This window comes from Maylandia zebra, linkage group LG18 (assembly GCF_041146795.1).
Source record: "Maylandia zebra isolate NMK-2024a linkage group LG18, Mzebra_GT3a, whole genome shotgun sequence".
Lineage (NCBI taxonomy): Eukaryota > Metazoa > Chordata > Actinopteri > Cichliformes > Cichlidae > Maylandia > Maylandia zebra.
Window position 1 is genome coordinate 10,498,575 of NC_135184.1, and position 25,102 is coordinate 10,523,676.

Below are 25,102 nucleotides of genomic sequence, written 5' to 3' on the forward strand. Positions count from 1 at the left end.
TGACATGTGTTGGAATAACTCTAAGGCGTTCAGGTTTCCAGCTACTGTACTTGACCTGATTATGTCTGGAATGAGATTTTATGATTTTATGCAACACACAAACTTGGAATTACCGTAACGTATTTTTTAAATTACTCACATTTCTGTTGTAGTGCAGAGCGTATGTGTTTATTAATTTAAAGAGTGAAGATGCATTGCACTGTATTTCACACCTGGGTGAAAAATGATGGCTAATGATGTTTATTTAAAGAGTTGATGCAGACAAATTTAGACAATCCAAGTATAGTTTACAAACTCATGTCTGATTTACTACATGCAGTATACAGAATATCCTCTTGTGTTATTTTGACCATCAGTATTTTTGGTCCCACACAGTTAAAGTAAACTCTGTGTGATTTGTTGTTTCATCTTTTTGTTTTTTTTGCTCCTCGTCTTTTTTAAAAAGGTCCTTTGTATGCTGACCTTCTGGTTACTGCTGAGACAGACGCTTACAGAGAGACAAGAAAAACAAAAGGAAGACAGCACTGGTCTCTTAGACGTTCATGTAGAGGATCAGAAGAAGCAGGGTAAGCTCTATGCTATTATTTTGTTGTCTTACAGTAGTATATACGTAAAGAGTTTATAAACTCTTTACGTATGTTACAATAAACTTAAACTTATTTTAAAAAATGCTTAGGAAATATACAAACTTTGTTAACAACAATGAAAAACATGAACAAATATATCTTACAAGTATTAGAATTAGCACATAATGGCATTGGAAAACTTATGATAGAGACTTTTAACACTGATCAGCAATGTCACTGGAGATCTTGGGTGGGCCCAAAGAATTTTAAAGAAGAAGAAAATATGCCTTTATTCATTCATTAGAAATGAAAATCCAGAAACAAATATGGTCTACTAGACTGAAAAATGCAAAACTGCTTTTACAGAGGAAGAGGAGTCTGAGGAGGGAGGGGAACAGGACCTCATGCACGTCCTTGGTAACATGGTGATGGCTCTGATGGTCAAATATTGGATCTACATCTGCGGTAGCATGTTCTTCATCGTCACCTTTGAGGGACGTATCGTCATGTACAAGATCATCTACATGATGATGTTCCTCTCCTGTGTGGCGCTATACCAGGTACGCACCGAAAGGACGCCAAGTGATTGACAATAAACATGCTGACGTTTCTATTTGAGATGTACAAGTGCATCCCAGAAAAATGGAATATTGTGATACATTTATTTATTTTTTGTTTTTTGTAATTTAATTCAAAAGGTGAACAATGACAGTGTGTATTCATAGCACGTAAGGTGAAATATTTCAAGCCTTTAATATTAAAATTTTTATGATTACGGCTTTAAAAATCAGAAATTCAGTATCTTAAATTATTAAATACGAAATTTCAAGTTTGAGTAAATGACTATCCAAAAAGTTAATATCTTGGTCTACTACGGTAGAGGCAGCCTAGATCATGTGGAAGCTAACTTGACAGTTTTCCATATGGGTCTTCGACACCCTTCTTAATGGAAAGTTGACTGGAAGATAAAGGTGCGACAAGAAAAGGTGCTCAAGGCGCAAGGATGTTTGTGCAGACATCAGAAGCATCTTACTTGGGTTAAGGAGAGGAAGAAATGGACTGGTCGTCTGGTTACTTTCAGATGAAAGTACATTTCTCATCATGTTTTCAATTTCCACTCTTCCCCTACTCGTAAACAAAACTCTGAGACACTTAAACTCCTCCATCTTCAAGGTCACAGCAGCTTTGACAAAACATCAGTATTTTGGGAATAAGGATCAGTAATGACTTTTAAATGTTTTTGGCATTTATTAAACAACCATGAGACACATAATTCACAACAAAGGATTAATATAAACTGTAAAGTGAAATGTATTGTCATTGTATTTGATGGAAATGATGCAGTTTAACATTCTTCCAATTTAGGGAATGTAATTGATTTTCATTCTGCTAAAAGGTCAATGGACTAAAGATATAAAACCATAATACATATGCATTTAACAGGGGGGAAATATACAAGGCCAAGCATACTAACAGTGCTTATTATAAAGAATTGCCTTCTGTTTATGTGTATAAACACATATTTATTATTAACATTTGGGGAATATGTGGGATGTTTAAAATCGTGATCTGTATAATTGTTTTCGAAGCCTTCCAAATGTGGTGACCTGTGAAATAAGGATATTTAATGTTTTGTTATAATTTTTGGAGTATATATTTGAAGTGTAGATATGAATATGATGCCATAAACGTCCCAAATTCAATTTCCCAAACACAGAATTTGCTGTCATTTGTTAAGTGAGTTCATAAAGTATGTGCTTTCCAGGTTCGTAGCACATTTTGTATTCCTAACTCCCAGCAACAGCCAGAGGCAGACTGAGAAGTCACATAAATCCAGATGTCCTCTTCTAATTCTTGTCATGAAGGTGCACTACGAGTGGTGGCGAAGGATCCTGAAGTACTTCTGGATGTCGGTGGTTATGTACACCATGCTGGTTCTTACAGTTGTCTACACCTTCCAGTTTCCAGAGTCAATACACACCTGGGGTAACATGACAGGCCTGGATAAAAAAGGGTGAGCGCCACTGAGCAACTGCCGGTCTGAGCGGCAGGATACAGATTCACTGCCTACGTTTCCCAGAGAGGCACAGCTTATGGCTTAGTCATCAAACCAACTGTTTGTCTTGAGCTTTTTTGTTTTGTTTTGTTTATTTTAGTAGCTTTGCCCTGCTAGCGTAGCAAAGCATATGTATAGTGGCTTTAGTTGGGGATGGAGGAGAATTTTAGAACTGAATTCACAGATGTCTTATTTTCTTTGATTTCTTTTAAGTAGATATATAGGTAGATATTCATGATGTTACCTAAAAAATCTATTACAAATTGTAGTAGTTCAGTTCTAGTAAAACTACTTTAGTATGTATCTGTTCTTCCAATTTATAGAGCATAGTTGCCTCACAGCTCTTGAAGATGAACCTGCATATTTTAGTAATGAAAAAAGCTACAGGAAAGACTGAAACTATTGTTTCTTGTTTAAAGAAATATACCTACACACTACCTCAAGTAGTATACTTAATTATGTTAATATACTCAGCCATACAAATATAATCAACTATAGTTGATATGTGGTTGTTAAAAGCCAATAAACAGAAAATAATATTGTTACAGTGTGCCTGATTAGTCGTGACAGCTGTGTCCAGGGGCACTATGATATTAAACTGTTTTTCTGTAACATACCATTTTAGTGGTTATATGTATGTATATATATATATATATATATATATTTATTTATTTATTTATATATTTATTTATTTTTTTTTTTCATTTTTATTTTGAGTTTGGTTTGAGTAAGTTCAGATTTAGTTTTCAGACCTCCCAGTCTCAAACATAGGTGCCAGTGCCTCGTCACGCTTGCTGTGTTGGCAAATTTGACTAAATTACCTTAAGTACTTTAACTATAATTACAGTGATTTAAAGGGTAAGGGTCACATTTATGTGAGAATTTCTTTACATTTTCACGTAAACGGAATAAAGTCTTTTGGTTTAAGGTCATACTGTAGATTGCTATGATGTCACAATAAACCCCCAACATATAATTATTACAAAATGTTATATAAACACCTGGTAGTATTAGATGATGAATAGATTAGATTTTATCTACAGAGTCAATATTCAGCTTCGCTGTGCTCAGTCTTCCAAACTTCAGCAGTTCTTCACACAGTAACCTTGGGAGTGATTTAAGCTTAATCTCACAGTTTTCTGTTTCCTTTGAAATGTTTGTGAATGCAGTCTGGAAGCCCTGGGCTTGAAGCAGTTTGAGCTGGGCGAGCTGTTCATCAGGATTTTCATTCCCACGTCCTTCTTGCTGGCGTGTATTCTCCACCTGCACTATTTCCATGACCGCTTTCTCCAGCTCACTGACCTCCAGGCTGTAGTGGCTAAAGAAGAGAGCACTATCTACAGGTGAGACACATGCTGCTTTTTTTCAATTCATACTTATAACAACAGTAAAGTGATGGGAAGTTGTTTAGATATAGAAATGGTAGAAAATTTGGTTTTATGGGGTTATCGTGATTCAGAATCATTGTAAGTACATTTTCTTTGCTTTGAAACTAAGTGTCTTTTCTCCTTGTAACTTGGAAGCTTTTGGTTTGCTGTAGAGCCCGACCGACACCAATACCGATATTTGGTGATCTAAAAATCCGAAATATCGGTCAGTATTTTGCTTTGTTTCATGCACACAAACAGATTTCCCTAACATTTATTATGTGTAGTTTTTTACAATTTCATACCAAGATAGTGCAGAATAAAAATAAACTTGTTTTATTGTGGATTAATTGTGGAGAATAGTGCCCTCTGTTGCACTCATAACATCGCTGAAGGGTGTTTCCCCTTTTTCCTCTTTGCTTTTTTAAATTTTCATTTATCAGCCAGTAAATGAAAATGATATGCCTGATATATCGGAAAATATTGGCCCATGCGGTCATGCAGTAATGCAGTATATTGGTCATCTGATATATCAGTCAGTCTTTAGTTTGCTGTGCCGCCCCACCCCGACTTCTGCTTGTTACATTTTGTACTTCACAACTCCAGTGCAAATTGATTAGTAGATAATTATTGCAATAAATTTCCACTACTCACGAAGTATGCATGTAAAACCCAGTTCATCCGCTTTTATGTCACACCTTGTTATACGGCCGCTGTAACCTCATCGGTCATTGCGTGCTGTGTCGTGCAGCTGTGTGTCATAACATGCACATTTCACAGTCTGCGGCATGGGTCATTTAACTTTAGCGTTGTTTTTGTGGATTTTGTTGTTCTGCTACCACTTGCTCAGCTCTTCTTCCCTCTGCTTCTCTCCGTCACCTGCTGCTTTCTATCTTCTCCGCCTGTTTCACTCACAGCCACGCCAAAGTCAATGGGCGTGTCTATTTAATCATGAATAGGTGGGTATTTGCTCGCTTTCTGTAGCATCAATCACCATCCCATGTCACCTCTGAATCTTAGCGTTTTCTTCCTTTTGCAATACATCCTCAGCACCCACAGTGACTTACCCCTCTTACTTTGTTTTTGATGGTATTTTATTGAGAATCTGAAATATCTTGCACCTGAAGATCAGGTATTTTTCATGACATGACTGGTTTTCTTTTTTGGGGTTTTGGGGTTTCTTTATTTTGCCTGTAGCCTCCTCTTATTTGGATTTTCTATGTTTTGTTTTTTAATAAAAAATGTTCTACTTCTGACAGGCAACAAACTTACTCATGCATGTTTAAAACTGCAAAAAGTTCTTGCTCCCCTCCACTAGCTTTACACTGATCCACACCCTGATCTATGCACTGAACCCCAGAAAATTACCCCCTTCCTATAAAAGCTCGCCTCCCCCAAACCACTGGAGTCCTGCAGCCAGTTTTCGTGCATTTTAAAATGACGTTTCAGCCTGTTTTTGTGTCAGTTTCTCTTCTCACTGTTTATGATGACTTCTGTGTAACTATATTGTTCTGAGCAGCATCAAAGAAAAAATTCCCACTCCACAGAGCAAGTAAGTGTGACTACCAAACACCAAAATGCTCGTCTTGACATGCAGCCAGTCCGTGCAAGCCAAACCTGAACCTTGACATGGCTCCATTATTGCCTGAAAAGACATTGAAGGATTAAAGCCTCCCCTTAGTTGTTTATCTGCTGCTCAAAGATCAGACACCATGAATACAACACGGATTATTTTAAAGAATGCAGCAGGAATGTGCACTGCTTTTAGTTTGAAATGCCTGATGAAACACTGCTCTGTTGTTCAGTTAGCAGAACGAGCAGATTCCCATCCTGCATCGGAGTCATTTGACAGTCATCTTGACCTTGTGTATAATTTTTCAAGTATTTATATACTTATGAGGACAGAATACCTTAGAAAATAATAAAAGAGATTTCTTTTTTTGTTTGTTTTTAGGGATTTGGTTTTTGTTCACTGTGCTGATGTCTTGGTCGAGTTTAAGATCAGATGCAGATAAATTTATGGAATATTAGGACGAAAAACTTACGAGGAACACCTCTTCTTATCTTACAATATTGATCGTAGCATATCCTTGTAGATATGTCTGTATGTATCCCGTCGCCTCCTTTTTAAACAGTTATCATAACTATTTATTAATAATCTTCAAATGTACATATATGACCCAATGGTGACCAAAATTTGTATCCACTAAATACCAACTATGAAGATTTTTATCACAAGAAATGCTGGTTGGATTGTATCGATAAAGGATTGAGAATTAAATATATTTTTTTTATATCTCTACTACCAAACAGTTTCTAGTCTTTTTTTTGTGTATAATTTTGTTTATTTTTATATATTTCGTTTTGGGTTTTATATGTCTTCACTTCCCATTTGTCCTTTACCTAAAGGAAATATGGGTAAAAACATTATCAAATCTAGGAGCGTATTCATGCTCGAACCAATAATGCCTTTATTGGAAGTTTTGAATTTAGTTGCCACATGATCCACAATTACAATTTACAACATATAATTTGACGTTTTTTAATGGATTATTTGGACATAAAAACAGACCAGCAACAGCAGTGAGTGCTGGCATGAAGATAGCAAGTGGAAATAAAAACAAAAAAAGACACATTAGTCCTGAACCTGTACAAACACAACCATTACTGCTGTCCTGTCAGGTTCACACCATTCACACTCTATGGTTAACACACAAAATATGGAAATTGTACAGTTCCATAACAACATGATAAATAATAAAATGTTTAACAACAACAGGAGCAATCATATTTAAAATCCGTAAGTCACAGAAGGTCCTCATATGTATATTAATACAGATCTGTGCCCAGGGTTGCGTGTTCGTGTGTGTTTTTGTGTAATAACTTCTGCCGCGTCTTCAGACTGGTGGACCCGGATGGCAGCCTGCCAGACCTCAGCATGCTCAGTGCCAGCTCGGTGGACGCGATGCTTCTCAGAGAGGAATGTGAAACACATGTAAAGCAGAACATGCAGGAGGGTTGGGATATGGAGAAAGAGAAGGAGCAGGCCCTGGTGGTGGTGATGGATGACACTGACATGACTAATGAGAAGCCCAGGAGCTTGTCTGACCCACGGCAGTCCAGCACAGAGGAGAGCCAACAGTGCAGTGCGAAGACCGAGCCGGAGCCGAGCACAGAGCAGAGCTCAGGTACCGAGCAGCACGGCGGGTCCATGACCTTAAATGTGATTTCAAAAATACTGTGAAATATTTCACTTGATCTAATTCATTTTTGTCTAATCAAGCATAACATTCAACTACTAAAATATTTTTTTCTGTATAGAAACACTAATAAACATTTAGAATTTATTGTCTTAAAAAATTTTCTATGTAAAACGATTAATTTAGAAGTTCATGGTTAACGACAACAATTATGCTTTAGTATTAAAAATACAATTTTGATTAAAGAGCAAATTCATATTGGTGGATTAACCATTACAGAAAACAAAAATGATTTTTAGTAATCACCAATCCTGTTAAATTAGGGCATCTTACATTGGCTGGTGGTCTAATAAACTATTGCATTGTGGGTGAAAGCTTTAAAGTTTTTGGAAATATCTAAGTCAGACATTAATCAAGTGTAAACATTAAGCCACTGAAACAAATTTTTCTATTCAAGAATGAAAGTAAATAATTTTAATTTCACATCTTAATCAAAATAACACTCTGTTTGTATGTCAGTAAATTAGAAATTTGATTTAAAACTGCAATAATTATGTTTTAGCATTAGTTTCCACATAAACTTTAATGTCAAAACTGTGTTTGTGACGGAACATTTCTGTCAAAGCAGCATGTTTCTTTTTTTATAAAAGGAAATGGCACATTAATATCATGCTGATTGCAAGTAGCTGTCATAGACATACGTGCGATGGTAATAAAAACCTAGCCAGCGCACGAGTCATGCATCATGCATTTAGTGCTAAGCCTCTAGTTTTTCAGTTTGCTCTCAAGTTCATTGTGGTCTTTAAAGGTCAAAGCTCTGTGCTGCCGCCCTGGTATCTTCTGCCTACGCTCACACCAGCCAGCCACTGCTGCAGAATTTGTAAAAGCAGTTGTACTGCAGGTTTTTTGTTTTCAGCCGATTTATCTTGCATTACGACACAGCACATAGCTCAAGCGCCTGCTTTTACCCTCCTGCTAAGGCCGACCAAAGCTGCATTACTAGCATATTTACACAGACAGTCTTGAATGAAAATGTTGTTTGCATGCACAGAAAATAAAATGGGTGATAAAACACAACCCTGCGGCCCTGCAGGGCCTCTTAGTTTATAATGAGTTGTGGGCTGTACGAGGTATATTCTCTCAGAGTTTCTTAGCCAAACAATGGGGCCTCTATTAAAGCCTGAGATAATATGGATTTTGTAAACGTATACAGGCTCTACCACAATATAGTGGTTTTTATGGGAATATGAAACAAATTATAAAGTCCTGTTTCTCAGCTAAATAAAACAGCAGTTTGGAATTTGCTTGTTAATACATTTTTTAAGCTCATTCTCATCAAACTTCAAAACTTTAATATTGGAAAAAATGATGTTAACAATCCTGTAGCAGCTTCAGAATTAATATGAAACACGTGTTTGCTACCATAAAGTAACCAAAAAATTGAAATTACATTTCTTGAATTTAGTTTCTAATAGTTTACTCTTCGTCTGTAAACAGACTAATGAAGTGGAGGAGTAATTGTTTTAGGCTTAATTAAATATTTACAGCAAGGTATTAGTGAGTAAAAGCTCTATTTTCTTTACTTTTTTACTTTGATATCAAACATTCTTTAAATTTGTTAGATTAATATGCATTATTAGCTTCATATTAATCTAACATGAATCTGTATTGATTGATTTATTTTTAATCAATAGAGGGGTTGACTCTAAAAATACCACAGCTGCATCAATTACATATATATATATAAAGGGCTATAAAGAAGGAACTGTATATCTGCCTTTCATTTCTGAATGAACTGTAGAAAATTACAAACATGTGGAATGGCAGCTAACGTTGTCCTGAAGTGAAGCTTGTGCAATCTCCCAGCTTAAGTTGACAAACTTGCAGGTGAAAAATAGAAGTAACAGGGATATTCGTTTTTAAACACTTTCCGTTTGCACCTCTTCAGTCTTGTCACTTTCCCATTTAAACGTGTCTGGTTTTTGTCTCTTTTTCCTCAGACCTGAAGAATAAATGGCACCTTGTGGTTGACCGTCTGACAGTGCTCTTCCTCAAGTTCCTGGAGTATTTCCACAAACTGCAGTTGTTCATTTGGTGGTTACTGGAGATCCATATCATCAAGATCGTTTCCTGCTACGTTGTCATGGTTGCTATCAAAGAGGTATGAAAGCTGAAGAATTGACTTACTTTTGTACCTGCAGCAAGACAAACTTAAACCTGCCTGAAAGTCATATTTTATTTTATTTGGTCAGCTTTCATATCAAACACCACAGGTGGTAATGTGTTTCCCTTCCTGTTGGTGCTAAAACTGAGTACTGTTTATAACTGCTTTTACTTGGGTCCCATCTTCTCTTTCCTGCCTTTGTTAGCACTCCGCAGTATATCCTGTAGAGGCGCTGCTATTTTAGTGTGATTACTTCTCAGATACACAAATAAAGCTGATGTCGTTCAGCACTAATCTAAATTGAACTGTTTACTATATCGCATACAAGCCAAATAATAGTGTGGGGGATTCTGGAGAATTGTAACAGCTTCTACACTTTGGAGATGTAAAGAAGAGTCTGAGATTTTTTGAGTTTACACATGAACCATACCAGTCTTATGAAAACTCATTTGACAGTCTTTACAGTCATAGTAAAAAGATAAGCTAAAAAATAGTGTCATTATTAATTTAACAAAAGTTAATCCAAAATAAAAAACCGTGTATTAAAACAGTACACCCCATTATTCGGTAGCTTAGAGAGCCTCCTGAATAACTTAAAGTACAGTAATCATTTTCTATCTGGCTTCATCAGCTTCCCACGTCATTGTGGAGGAATTTTAGCCCACTCATAGGAATTCATGTAGGTCAGGTTTTTACTGGGTCACTGCTTTTTAGATTAGTTTTTGATAAATAAATGATGACACAGTATAGTGTCAGTGTCAGGACTGGGTATCGATCGGTTTCTTTTATCGATTCGATTCCAATTCCCAAGGTCCCAATTTTGACTGAGACAGTCAGAAATATTATAATTCTGATAAATTATCAGTACATATGCTTATTTTTATATCTATGTATACAAAGCTGACACTTGTGAGACTTAATAAGAGGTGGGAGCATCACAGCAGATGTCTTTGTGTCGAAGTAACTGAAAAATATGAAGGAGATTTTCCTGGCCTGACTTTTTATATCAAATAAATTATTCTGCAGTAGATCAAAAACGGAAGAAAACCATGAATCAACATATGAACATTACCTGATGCTGCTGAAGTGAAACAGAGCAATGTTAAAGAGGTTTTATTGGAGACACAGCTAAGCGTTTTGCAATTTGTCATACTTTTAAAAAGTTTGCATTTCTTCGGTATTGAACAGCAGAAATGAGCCTTTCTTGTCGGAGGCGAAACAGCGAGCGACAACGCTGTGCACAATTGTGTTGGCAGCAAAAGTAAGAGGGAATTAATGACGATGTTTATCAAACATGAAGCGTAGTTTTGATCTTCTTTTGCTGCTGGTTCAGTGAATTTTTCAATCATCACTGATTTACACCTGTTTTCTTTTCAGTGTACAATGTGTGTGTGTGTGTGTGTGTGTGTGTGTGTGTGTGTGTGTGTGTGTGTGTGTGTGTGTGTGTGTGTGTATTGTTAAAAATTTATAGCCGTAGCTGTGGAAAAGAGGTATGAATGACAAAGTTTTTTTGTCCTCATCACATCTATTGTCTTTTGTCCAGGTGTCTTTGTTCAACTATGTGTTCCTTGCATCCTGGGCGTTTGCACTGCCGTACAGCCAGTACCGGCCCCTTGCCTCTAGTGTTTGCACTGTCTGGACGTGTGTCATCATTGTATGTAAAATGTTGTACCAGCTGGACTTAATAGATCCCAGCAAGTACTCCAAGAACTGCACTTTGGTAAATATTAATGCTTCTCAACCAAAGTTGTATAGAATACATGCTGTTCTTTAGCATTGTCCCTATTATCCTTAATTAAAGCCAGATTTTTTGTAGATTCTCTTGATTTTGATTGATGTGCGCCTGCTTTATGTCATGATTTTTGTTGGCGTTGGGCATAAAAACTCTGGAATAAAATGTTTGCATTCCAAAAGAGACAAAAAGCCTTACTGCTAGTTTCCAAGATTTGAATTAAAGTACTATGGTTCTTTGAAGCTCCATATTTTTTTATTCTTGGATTCTTCTAGTAAAGCTTTGGATGATTTACAGATCAAATAAGCCTTGTTTATCGTATACTCACCTTAGATGAGCTACTAACTTCATCCATTCCAGGAGATCTGAAACAACAAGTTGTTTTAGATCCTCTGCCTTTGAGCTAGGTGTCTTCCCATTGTCTGACCCTTATAAAAAGAAAGTTTAAATTACAGGTTGGTGGGACTTCAATGGTTACAACCAAAGCAGTGTGTCTGAAATGACCAAAATAGGCTATATCTGCTCTCTCTGACATCATTCAGAGCCAAGGGTAGAAAAAGTCTTTCTTAAAATTAGCGTTTAGAGCAGCCTGAAATTTTGCCTCATAGCGACTTACTCTTACGGAACTCGATATTTGAAACTTTGACCATGTTTGATGAAAACATAATTCCTACTTTAGGCCTAGTTTTTAATTCTACTAGACTGGAAAACTGACCCATTGTGTTTTTGTCCACAGTTATGCAGAAACTCAACAAATAAGAGTTTAATGTTACCAGAATCTTTGTTGTATGATGGAAGAGTGGATCCAGCCAACTGGGTGGGCCTCAGGAAGTATGACGACCTGCTGGGCTACCTGAGGGTAAGGTCGAAATGAACCACAGTTCTTTTATCGTTGTTATACACTGCCTATTAGACTCTTTATTCTTTATTATTTATAGAGCAATTATGAATTTAGAACTACCGTGTTTACAGGAAAATTGTAATGCGTTTTTTTTTTTAATTATTATTAACTTTTATGTCAGCAGTAATCTCTATTTCATGTTTAATTCATGCAGATTTGGGTAATTCAGTCAAATATGAGATGTTTAACACATCACCGACCTAGTGCTATTTGGCTGTTTAAAGTCAGTATTTAATTTGAAATAATATCAAAATTCCACAAAATGCAGTCAACTGAAAAAAGAACAAATAAATATTCCACTGCAATACATTCCTAAGAAAACAGACTGTGTAATTATTTTTCTTTACTTTCCTGTGTCACCTGCCGAGTGTCACTCTGTTTCACCCACACCTCCAAATCTCTGTACAGGGAAGGAGGTGATCTGTGTTTTATTCAGTGAGATGAACACAAGATTTTTGGATTTTTAAAATAAACAAAATGTATAAAAAATGTATTTAAAAAAAGCTAATATTGAGTGATAACAGTTCATAGCAAAGGTTTTCAACTACAGGCTGCCACAGACAGCAGGCCTGGTGCTTAACTGTAATTCAACGGGTTGTAGAGCTCACCTTTGTACGGAAGTCTTATGTAGATGATGAGTTATATGTTTGACAGTTAGGAGGAATATTTGTAAGATTCTTTTGTGAGTATCTTTCCCCATCCCCTGGACCTTTTAGGGGAACTTAATACTTGTGAGATCTCAGACTCTGAATACTTAGAATTTCTATTTTATTTAGTTAGCAGTGGTTTTCATATTGAAACATCTCATTATGTGTTTGTTGGCATAATGAAAAGCCAGACTGGGATTCAGATCATCCCTCCGTGTGGTTTCATCTCCACTGTCTAAGAGCAAAAGGGAATTTCTTATTAGATTTTCTTTGTAATTGTTTCAATGTGCAGTACTGAAATCAGTCACTAGGGATACAGCAAATCACATCTTGATTGCAGTCTTGTAAGTCGGGTTTGTGTTTTTGTTTTCTTCACACTTTTAGTAGTTTAATGTAATTCACTTGACCTTGTGAAAATATGAAGTGCCAATCAAATGTTGCCAATAACTGGGACTATTCTGCAGTTTTTGTCCTTTAAATGAGTAAAACCAGCAATGTTAAAGTTGCTCTCTGGATACTCCCCAACCCGTCGTAATCCTCAGCCCATTTAATCACATTTAAATATTTTTTAAAACTATATTATAAAAACACAGTTTATAAAAACTAAGCATTTTGGGGAATTTTCTCTTCCGACCATCTGAGCAGAACAACTTCTGGATGCTGGCTCTGTTAGCATTGGAGGTAACCATCTACCGCCATCAGAAATACTTCAGACTGAGGAACAAATTGTCACCTCCCGCTGCCAGGATTATCTTTCATGACATCACACGACAGCACCTGGACATCAACATTGTCTGCTTCATCAAATACTTCATCAACTATTTCTTCTACAAGTTTGGACTTGAGGTAGGTGGCATAATGAAGTAGAAATAGTTAAATTGGGGCGATCGTGGCTCAAGAGTTGGCAGTTCGTCTTGTAATCGGAAGGTTGCCGGTTCGAGCTCCAGCTTGGACAGTCTCGGTCGTTGTGTCCTTGGGCAAGACACTTCACCCACCACCTACTGGTGATGGCCAGAGGGGCCAATGGCGCGATATAGCAGCCTCACTTCTGTCAGTCTGCCCCAGGGCAGCTCTGGCTACAACTGTAGCTTGCCTCCACCAGTGTGTGAATGTGAGAGTGAATGAATAATGGAATTGTACAGCGCTTTAAGGTTCTCGAAAAGCGCTCTATAAATGCAACCCATTATTAAAATGTGTACTGTGCTACACTGCTTCATGTACACTCCTCTTGTGTTTCCCTTAGACTTGCCTGCTGTTGGTCGTCAACGTCATAGGGCAGCGTATGGACTTCTATGCCATGCTTCATGCTTTTGCCTTAATAGCGGTGCTGTACAGACGTAGAAGGAAAGCCATTGCTGAGATTTGGCCCAAGTACTGCTGCTTTCTGGCATGCATGCTTACTGTTCAGTACTTCGTCTGCATCGGGATCCCACCTGCAGCCTGTAAAGGTTTGTGTAATCAAATGTGCCAGATTGCACTCACAATAAACAGACACTTGGTGAGTCAAAAGCTGATTAATTTCCTCGTAGAAGCCATTCTTAACAATGTGTCTGGTCCAGATAACTGACTGATTCTCCAAGATGCTTATCTATCTCATCACCATATCACCATGGTGAAGTAGGTGAGCAAAATTTTTCAGGCACCAGGAAGACAGGAAATTTTTACTGTGCAGATTTGTCTTTGCTTGTATTCAGGAGTTAAAGTGGAATTTGCGAAGTAGTGAAGTGTGGGGAAGAGAATCGCTTAGAAATTTGAAGTAGATTTGTTTTCTTTGCATACAGGCTGTGATCAGATAACATTTTCTGCTGCTGCTCTGAGAATTACTGCTGTTTGTGGATTTAGGAATCCAACTGAACTCAACAAGAATAAACAAACTTTACATGAGCTATAAAGCTTAAAAACTGTATAAAGATCGTATAAAGTTTATACGCTGATGAGTGAATCTAATCAGGATCATCAGCTTATTTTAAATTGATACACTAAACCTAATGTAACCTAGCACTGACAATGAGCACCACAGTGTAATGCAGTTACCCTGCATTAAACTGTAAAAATGTCTATTATTTTCATGCAAACTGTAAAACAAAACCATAGCGAGTTGGGATATTTTTATTTTATTACTGAGTAAGTCTCTCCATCCCATCAGCTGGAAGCAATGCCAGGCTGCAGCACAAAAAGAAATAAATAAATAAACAAAATCACTCTGTAGAATAAAGCGTTACCATCGGATTTAATTACTCATTAAATGAAGGGTATGTAATGGTTTAAATAATGTAAGTTAAAAGTCAGTTCATTATTGTTTCAGAGATAAATTAAGGCTGTTTTTCATGTAATTACAAAAACTGTCCACACGTAAAAGGTGTTCTCTTCATGTTTATGATGCACTTTTTTTTTCTTTTTTTAATCCGTTAACATGTCATGGCTCCATTCTTTTGCGGTTCTTCAAAGCGAAGCGTGATATTTTTATGATGTTCTTACATATGTCTGATGATAATGTTTTCTTTTCAGGTTATCCCTGGACAGAAAATGACAATGTGGTCAAGTGGCTCTATATTCCAGATTTCCGCAGCAGGCCCAATCCTTTATTCCTCATCTGTGAGTTTTATAGTTAAAGAGAAAATTTCTTTGAAGAATAAATGAAAATCCTTCATTAGAAGTTAGAAACATGCATGTAAATCTTCATGCGATTAATCATATTAGTGGATTATTCTTACTAATATATTAGTATATCAGAAGCATTTTGTTATTACAATAGTTCGTGGTTTAAACTCCAACATGACATAATTTTGTGTTAAAATTATAATGTATAAAGTAACTAGTAAATAAAGCACTCAAACACATCTAGTGGTGTTTAAAAAAGTGCAAACAAACTTTCGACTTCGACCGTCTGTCTGCAGTCTCTAAATAACTAAGCTAACTTTTAAAATTTGAGAGTTGAATACAGTAAAGCAAATGTACCGTCACAGGCAAAATCAAATGATTGTTTTATCTTATGAAGATTTAACACTGATTCCACAAATAGAAACGCTTTCATCTCCTCTTCTCTTTTAGATGACTTCATGTTGCTCCTCTGCGCCTCCCTCCAGAGGCAGGTCTTTGACGATGAGAACAAGGCAGCTGTCCGCCTCATGGCCGGTGACAATGTAGAGATCTGCAGAGACCTGGATGCAGCTTCCTTCAGCGTCCACAACCCTGTGCCCGACTTTATCCACTGCAGGTACCACAGATAACACTCCAAATTAGATATACTTTCATTTTGCTTTCAGTAAGAACTGCTGCAGTAGTACTTACTGAAAGTAGTATGCCTTAAAATGTTCTGTACATGTAGCTGAGGCAGAGAATTGTGGCCAGAAAACATGCTGTATTGTATACTACAAAATGCAGCTAAGTGCTGGTGCAACTCTTAGTATTGTTTTGATACATTTATTTCAACATACTGTGTATTAGGACATTTTTTTGCCATGTGAGTTAGTGTGGCAGCACTGGTGCTGGATCCTTGATTCAAAGCTTTGTTCACTACAGTGGTTGGCCTTGTGGCCTTGTGTATTTCTATTAGTCCTACATGGATAAAGTGTATTGCTGTATGTACCTTTTTAAATGATTTCCAGTTTCTGAAATATATTTTACATTAGATTCTCTTTTCATCATTTTGTGGCTATTGCATGGCTCAGCCGCCATTAAGACAGAGGTCAACATGCTGAAATGGAAAGGAAGTGAAGTAGCCAGTCTAATTGATGCTTAATGATGTTGGGTGCCTATCTATGATGTCAGATACAAAACTGAAATGTGCTCCACACAAGTGGAGCTGTTAAAAGCTAAGTATATGTATTTAAAGCTTTTTGAAAGTATTTTACAGTCAAAAATTGGTTTTAGAAATGTATAACAGGCTTCAACATTAAAGAAAAACCCATTTGGTTATTTTAGTATCCATAATTTATTTCTACTCAGGACCTACTGTCTTTGTCCCTAATTTCCTTTCTGTCTCCCTGTTGTCTCTATCTTTATAAAGCCTAATATATATCTCTCAGCTAAACATTAAACTCAAATTGCTTGTAGTGAATAGTCCAGCACAACACATGTGTACTTGCAGTTATGTATGTACATGTGTGTGATTGACGGATTAATTGTAATTATTTCTTTAATGCATTTTCAGTGTTTTTTTTCCATGTCTCCAATTCTCTTTGCTTTTTTGTGTGTGACCCACTCTCGTGACATCTCCAGTTGGTTCTTGTTTTACTTTGTTACCTTGTTTGTCTCACTCTGCAATTATTGCCCCAGAAGTATATGACTTGAGACAACTTTGGAATTACTAAATTATGGATACTAAACAATCCGCAGATTGAAGTTTTCACATTCCCATTGCAATAACACAATTGCATCTCTTACAGCACTGGTTTTCAGACTTTTTCTGGCATGTCCTGCTTCACAAGCTGACAAAATAGATCAACAAACAGGCTGAACACCCCCCTTTTCCTCCATTTGCGTTGTCAGAGGTGTGCTCTGAAGAAAACTGTTGTTGTGCTTGGCTGCAAACTGTGTAACTGCAGAAATCTTAAGTGGGATGGTGCTGAATAAGAACGTTCTCAGTCAGCAAATACTTTATCCCAGAAAAATAAAGGTAAGAAAAAAAACAGCTGACAGTAGCTCACGTCAGAGGTTTAGTGAGGGATGTTATTAAATACATGCTGTATACATAATTTAGAAACTCGCCTGATCTGGATACTGACTTTGCACATAAAGAGTGAACGCAGGATGTTGAGGGGAAGAGGGCGCGAGTTAAAAAGACAGCAAGAGCATCCTGACCTGTCCACACTCATTGATTATGTGCTCTTCAGATTCCACTGTTTTGGTGTGCAAAGTGGACAAGTCTTTTATTAACGCACTCTGTGTCCATCAACAAGCACTAGTAGTGCAAGAGAGAGAGCTGTACAGCCCGTCTGTCCATGCCACAGCAGCTCTGCACTTATTCCATCGTTTCCCTCCAGAATCGAATTACGGATACGGGGTGGGGGGAGAAATCCATAATCCACAAAAACACTCTGTCCGTCACTCCCCGACTCAGACGCTTTTTCCTTGTACTCTAACTCAATAAATAGCTTTTAAGTATGGAAAAGGTATTTTCTCCCCCTGATGAAGAAGGACACTCACTCAGCTGTTCCGGCCCTTCAACGCATCGTCCCATCCAAACCCACTTCATCAGAGCTGCTTTCTAAAGAGTTGAAGCTGTTACTGTGGCCCCATGTATCTGAAATTAATGCACGCTACATCTCATGTTTCCACTCTGCGCATCATATCGTCAGCCTTTCACATGGAGCCATAGACATGCGCCTAGCATGTTAGAGACGCGCAAGACATGCAGCAGTGTACCTGTGCTGAGCGAAAGGATCGGGTTACAGCTCTCATTCCTATTCATTGATCAGATTCTAAGTGACATTAAGTGATACCCTAATTGTGAATGATGAGCAGATAATTCTCTTTTGACTTTTGCTATGTGGTAAACATGTACCCTAACCTGTAATAGCAGCTAGCTGGGGTCCATGGGGATTAAAATCAGCTCATCAACTACATCCACCTCCCTCATTGCTTTTTCATGACAGCAACAGGCCTTGTGTAAATATACGTCTTACTCTATGGATTTATTTGAGAATTAAAGTGCTCAAATAAGTCCACACAAGATGACATTTTGAGACATGATTGAAAATTGTTGAAAAACGCTAGTTGTTGAACACAGAGTAACGACTGTTTTGCTAATTACATTTAATTGCCCAGGATTTTATTTTTTTAACTTTTTTTCCAAGCAGAATTCTAATGATTTCAGAATATAAATAAAAGCAGTCCAAGACTTTATACGCCCACCTGCACTGAAAATGAGTTCCAAAACAACTATGAATCGAGTCCCTGGATCTAGAAAAATATATGTAACTAGATTAATTTGGGAGGTTCAATATTATGTCACTCAATCTCAAAGGGAGAGACCAACTACTCTTTGGAGAAAGCTCATTTCTGCTGTTTGTATCTATGACAGCTTCACTCTTTGTGCTCATCATCAGCAAGTAGTGTGATCCCCTCTAAAGCTGGAGCAAGATGGGACCCACTACCTCAGTCTAGCAATCCAGAGGCATCACCCCAGGTCTCTATGCGACGTTGCAGAGGCATGTCAACCAAGACGGCTGTTTTTGGGGTCATTGTTCACATGCTCGACCCAATTTCAGCCAACCTTTAGCTGGTGGACAGAGTCAGTTTTCTAATTATAATGTTATAAACATTTAACATGCTAAAGCTCTTGTTATATAAATAATAATGACACTGTGATATGTCATGTGTTGCTGTTCATTTGAGGTTGTATTTGCCTAATGTTAGAACCTGATAGTCACCAGATGAAAGAGGATGCACTTTCATTTTCACATGACTCCATGTTGGGATGTCATATTTGATCTCTCTGTTTATTTATTTGTTTTTGCGGAGGTTAGGAATTTTCATTCACATTTGGAGCTGCCACTGTGCTGCTTTTGAAAGGATCCTTATTCTCAAAACTACCAGACACTTGTTTGTCTTTTCATTTACAAAAACTGTTTTTCTCTATTTCTAGGTCCTACCTGGACATGCTAAAAGTTATCATGTTCAGCTACCTTTTCTGGTTTGTCCTCACTATCATCTTCATCACTGGAACCACACGTATCAGCGTCTTCTGTATGGGTTACTTGGTGGCCTGCTTCTACTTCCTGCTCTTTGGTGGAGACCTGTTGCTGAAGCCAATCAGAAAGATCCTCCACTACTGGGACTTCCTGATTGCCTACAACATCTTTGTGATTACTATGAAAAACATTTTATCTGTAAGTAATCTATGACAAACTGATTATAATACCATTATCATCATCTATATATTCAACATAAAAAGCGATAAACCGCTGAGATTTGAAAACATTATCTGCATAGTATTTACAAAGCAATACAAATGTGAAGTTTTAACTGATATGTTGACAGTTAAAATGCAATATTTATAGTGTGTAATAAAGCAACATTGTTTTTAGATCCTGGCTTGTGGGTACATCAACCAACTGCTACAGGACCACTGCTGGTTAATCCAGGTGTTCAGTCTGGCATGCACCATCAAGGGCTACGACATAAATACAAGTAAGCAGAGGGTGAATTGACTCAAATTTCATTCCTTTAACTTTCATGAACAACTTGCAGGTATAATCCTATAACTTAGTTAATAATAATTTAAAAATCCAAGTCCCATCCAAGCCTCCACGGATGGCACTTGTTTGTCCAACACATCCCAAAAATACTGTATTGGATTGAGATGTGGGAATTTTGGAAGCCAAGTCAAAACCTTAAACTTGTTGTGCTCATCAATCCATTCCTGAACCATTTTTTGCTTCATGGTAGGGTGAATTATCCTGCTGAAACAGGTTTCCATGAAAGGGTGTACACTGTCTGCATTTTTCCCACTTCTAACAAATTAACTTTGATGTCACTTGCTCCCTGATGTAGCTCACCCACTAACAGGTGCCATGACGAGGAGATAATCAGTGTTAATCACGCCACCTGTCAGTTGTTGTAATGTTGTGCCTGATTAATAAATATGGCTGTGTTGTATGTGAATTCCAGATGCTAAGGATATTTGTGAGGTGCCAAGCAATGAGGCCGGCATCATCTGGGACAGTATCTGCTTTGCTTTCCTGCTCTTGCAGAGACGAGTCTTCATGAGTTACTACTTTCTACATGTGGTGGCAGATATCAGAGCATCACAGATCCTCGCTTCCAGGTATTTAACTGAGTGAGACAGCTACATGGAGTCAATTTAATTAGAAATACAGGTTTGATTTATTCAAGACCAGTGCTCGTGTATTAAAATTTCTTCTCAAAGCATTAACTTTTCTACCTGACAAATACAGGCGTACCAAACAAAATGTTTTCCTAATGTCTTTCTGTGTTTTTCAGAGGTGCAGAGCTTTTCCAAGCAACTATAGTGAAGGCAGTGAGAGCCAGACTGGAGGAGGAGCGCAAGTCCGTGGAGCAGCTGAAGAGACAGTGAGACTCCAAACATTTAACCTTCCTCTGATGAAATGATGTGTCTGTGATGTCACTGTCTTTTGAGCCAACGCTGAATGGAAAAGTGATTATTTTCCTAAGACACGTAACTGCTCTGCAGTTGTCTGCACAAGAAAAAAGCAAAACCAGTGACAAGTGAAGGATTTTTTTTTTAATCATGAAATTTAATTTTCTTTTAATTTTCTTTAAATTAAATCAGAATTTCTACCCAGTAGTTGCTATAATTAGCTGCTTTTCTTTCCTCTTATCTGAAATCTATCCTTACATTCCTTGAAAAAATTTTTTATTTTACTACTTCCTGCCTTGCTTCATCGTGGCACTTGGGTGCAAATATATACCCACTGGTCATTTTACTAGATACACCTGTTCGTTAACTCAACAGTAACTGAATTACTCCACATTATAATTAAGGTATGCAGAAGAACATCTCAGAATGCATAACAGGTCAAATCTTGAAGCGACTTGGTTACAGAAGGCCAAATGTGGTGCCACTTTGGGAAGCTAAGAACAGGAAACTGAGGTTATAATTTGCCCAGGCTCACCAAAATTGGATAACAGAAGGTTGGAGAAACATCTTCACTTCTGCTGTGATGAATTGTCTCAGGGGCCTCTATGCACAGCTTGCACCTGGGGTCTTCTCTGGTGTGATAGATCCCATTCTCTAATGAACTTGTACCTAGAGCTTGTTCCTGTGTTTCCATGATTTGTGCCTTTATGCTGTCTTTCTGTTGGGCTTTTTCCAGCCATTGGTGGGATTTTTCTATATCAGTTACTTCTTCTATCTGTTGGTGGTACATGCGTTTTCTGGTTTCTGCTGACTGACGTATTCACCAAGCACATGATGAGTTGTGGCCATCTCCCTGAAGTACTCATGGATCTGTGTTGTTTCATCCTGGATAGTAGTTCTGACACTCACTAGTCTTCAGCCGTCTTCCTTCCACTTAGCGTCCAGTCTCAGGATGCTGGTCTTTGGGTGAAACCCTCTATGCATGGTAAGGAGCTTCCTTGACTTGATGTCAGTAGCTTCTATCTCCTCCTTTGACTAGCTTATTAACCCAGCAGGGTATCTGACAACCGGCAGGCCGTAGGTGTTGATTGCCCGGATCTTGCTCTTCCCATTCAGCTGACTCCTCGGGACTTGCCTTACTCTGTGCAGGTATTAAGTGGTTGCAGTTTTTCTTGTGAGCGCTTCTTGGTTCCCATTTGCCTGTGGGATTCCAAGGTACTTGTAGCTGTCTTTGATGCCTTCAATCAGAATCAGAATCTTACTTTGTGGTAGTACAATCCCCTGAGTTCTAGCTCCCTTCCCTCTCTTTGTTACTTGTTAACCATCTGGCTCAGCAGGTTCAGGCCTATGAACCCCCTCAGAAGCTCAGATCCCATTGGACTTCCACATACAGATGGACAAACTGGTGATAGCTAACCAACCGGACATAGATGAAGAAGGTTGCAGTGATATATGTAGCTACACCAAATGATAGCAACATCAGAAAGAAGGAACACAAAAAGCTTGAGAAATATCAAGAGCTGAGAGAGGAGGCAGAGTAGATGTGGAAGGTGAGGGTGTCAGTCGGAGCACTCAGGGTAATGATGAAAAGCGTGTCTTGCAGTGCAACATAGCGACTCAAATATGTGTGTTTAATTCGTTTTATATGAGAATTAAGTTTAGTTGAGTGACTTTAGCGGCACCAGGTCTTGTATTGTTTTTGCCGACAATACATAAATGCAAAATATCACTAAACACTGAGTTAAACTAAAACACAGTTATGTCTGTTTCATGATTTTGAGCGTCTTTTATTAGGCCCCCTCTAATTTATCTCACACCAAGGTAAACATGATGCAGAAAAACTTGACTCAAAGTGTCTCCTGGCTCAGTTTCATCATTGTTTCCCAGAAACCTGCTCTACTTCATCAAGCCAATGTATTTCCACCACTCATAGTAACTCAGGGGTTACTCACAAGCTCTGATGATGTCCACTCGCCCTCTCTAATGAGCACTCCATTGTTACGTAACGTACAGTAATTTCCACATGAAGCCCGGAGGTGTTTATGGTCAGTCTGTTACGCTGTTCCTCTGTGTCGATTCTTTGTGTCTCGTCACCTTCTCTTTGATCTAATCAGGATGGAGCGCATTAAGTTGAGGCAGCAAAAGTTTAAGCGGGGCAAGGAGAAGATGCTGAGCCTGGCTCAACATTCTGGAGATGGACAGACGATAGTCCCGCCCGAAGAGGATGATGATGATGGTATGACAAAGCCTGCTGGGTGTAGAAATACTATGAGTTTTGGTATTACTCAAGGAGGGTGGGCGTTCATGATCGTTTATAAGAAGAACAGAATGTCTATAATAGTGTCATTTATATTAGCATTGGAACTAAATAAAAAGCTTCACATACTAGATTTGTGTCTTGAAGTTTACAGAACTGAATTTCTTATTAAATGTTGCACTGATGTATTTGTGAAATTTTAGGAGCACAGCCAACGAAAGCCAAGACCAAAAAAAAGCAGTGGTGGAGGCCGTGGGTTGACCATGCTTCCAGTAGGTTGACCCCCCCAAAACCTCTTTTTTCTCTTCCTCCACTCTGATTGGCCCTTGTGTCCTTGACCAGAACGCTGAGGATTCCCATACTGCCCATGGGCTCTAAAGGCAACATCATATAGTATCTGCCTTCTCCCTCCGGACTTTAATCTTTTTCTGTCTCTATTTAAGGATCCCCGTTACCTGTAGCTCTTGCGTAACTTTACAAAGCAAGTGTGGCGAGACTCTTAGGTTTATAAAAGCGTAACAGTCTCAGCAAGAGTGCAGCACAGGGTTGCCTTAAATAGAAGCAATGAAGAAAGGGAAAATGACTAACGTCTGGAGGTTTTATACTTGACGTTGTTTAAAACATAAACTTCATCGCTGGTCTCACCTAAAGAGCCTACAGTAGAGAATCACTCCATTGCAAAATATTTTCAAGCAAAGAAATGAAGCTGACAAGCCTTCATTCTCAGTACTGGAATAAAGGCTGAAGGTTTAGTTCATTCTTTGCCTGCAGACATGATCACCAAACAGGCATTACCTAGGAGAAAATAGAACAGCAATCAGACCAGTGATTAAATATGTAAAATTATGGCTTTTACAGTCGGTTTGTGGTAAATAAAAAAAAAAAAAGCCAGCATTTCCCTGAGTCAATACAGCGGTTGCCTGTTTGTTTTGAACTCATGTCTCATATCATACTCCACCCCCACATGACATTTTCAAATTATTTCTCCATTTTATCTCTTTGTCATTTGATGTTTCATCTCCATTTCCCAGCATCCTCCCCTCATCTCCTGCCCACTGCGGTTCTGTTCAAGGACATAAGTCAGCCTTGTCTATCCCATTGCTTCTAACACTTAACTACTGTAGACTGGAGTCACTCCAGGGCGACTGAAATATGAGAATAACAGACATTCCTCATTGTGTTTTCTGCTCATACTTTCGTTAATTTTACTAACGTGTGGTTTCATCCTCTTAAAAGTGCGTCTATATCATAACGAGCCATAGATATATGCAAATGTTTGATAGAGAAATATGTAGAGTTTAATGTGGTTGTGTTTCTTCCTTACAGCAAGAGAACCTTCTGTTGCTTTTTTTTTAATGTCATAAAAGCAATAAATGACTTCAGCCTGTGTTTGAGTGAATGTAACAGTGCTTTGCGCTCTGCCCCTCAGTGGTTAGAAGTGGAGACTACTACTTGTTTGAAACTGACAGTGAAGAAGAAGCAGAGGAGGAAGAAGAGAAAAAAGATGACGATCCACCAAAGAAGTCAGCATTTCAGGTGGTTATATTTTGGCTTCAGAGTGGGAAATGCTGTGATTCTCCCAAAGAGATTTTAAGGAGAAGAACATGGTTATGGATGTCCTTTTTTACAAAATAGTTTTTAATTGGCTTCTCTAAGCTATTACTTTTCTTTACAACTATAGTAAACTATATGTAAAAGGTGGACGTTGCCTTGGATCGTAAAAGCAATGGCCAGTAGGGGGCAGCTCCTCGCATTGTAAAAACAAATCTGATTATACAGAAGTCTATGGGAAAATTACCCTATTTCTCCCATGATTTATAGACACAGTAACACTTTCCTAAAGAGTTTATGATGTCAGTCACTATTTTCAAAGTCTTGCTGAATGATGCTCTTTTTAAAAATTTATAAATTAGATGATAAACCAGCGTATACTTTCTGATTGACAACTTGTTACTCCATGAGTTTGCAGGTTCCTCGGTTTCTCAAGCACATCCACCCATCACTTCTGATGTTTGCTTTTTAAAAAAACAGAATAGCAACAGCCAAAATAGTGAATGATGTCATATTGGCTCATTTACTATGTTTAAAGCAGAAGTGGAGAAGCAAATGAAGTTTAAAACACAAAGGTGTCATTCTGGAAAGAGGAA

At 37.9% G+C, this 25,102-nt stretch overlaps 1 protein-coding gene across 7 annotated transcripts in view; it reads left to right on the forward strand.

Moving 5' to 3' along the window:
* Positions 1-25,102, forward strand: part of piezo2b (piezo-type mechanosensitive ion channel component 2b) — an 89,806-nt gene that overhangs the window by 41,673 nt on the left and 23,031 nt on the right. For all 7 annotated transcript variants that reach the window (XM_076876314.1, XM_076876319.1, XM_076876315.1 and 4 more), the window contains 19 exons: positions 446-566; positions 933-1,126; positions 2,432-2,580; positions 3,792-3,965; positions 6,891-7,177; positions 9,190-9,350; positions 10,897-11,073; positions 11,822-11,944; positions 13,279-13,479; positions 13,877-14,081; positions 15,142-15,228; positions 15,685-15,850; positions 19,223-19,466; positions 19,665-19,767; positions 20,248-20,404; positions 20,581-20,670; positions 22,813-22,934; positions 23,159-23,227; positions 24,385-24,491. In XM_076876314.1, the coding sequence (XP_076732429.1) occupies positions 446-566; positions 933-1,126; positions 2,432-2,580; positions 3,792-3,965; positions 6,891-7,177; positions 9,190-9,350; positions 10,897-11,073; positions 11,822-11,944; positions 13,279-13,479; positions 13,877-14,081; positions 15,142-15,228; positions 15,685-15,850; positions 19,223-19,466; positions 19,665-19,767; positions 20,248-20,404; positions 20,581-20,670; positions 22,813-22,934; positions 23,159-23,227; positions 24,385-24,491 (2,937 nt within the window). The remainder of the gene's footprint in view (positions 1-445; positions 567-932; positions 1,127-2,431; positions 2,581-3,791; positions 3,966-6,890; positions 7,178-9,189; positions 9,351-10,896; positions 11,074-11,821; positions 11,945-13,278; positions 13,480-13,876; positions 14,082-15,141; positions 15,229-15,684; positions 15,851-19,222; positions 19,467-19,664; positions 19,768-20,247; positions 20,405-20,580; positions 20,671-22,812; positions 22,935-23,158; positions 23,228-24,384; positions 24,492-25,102) is intronic.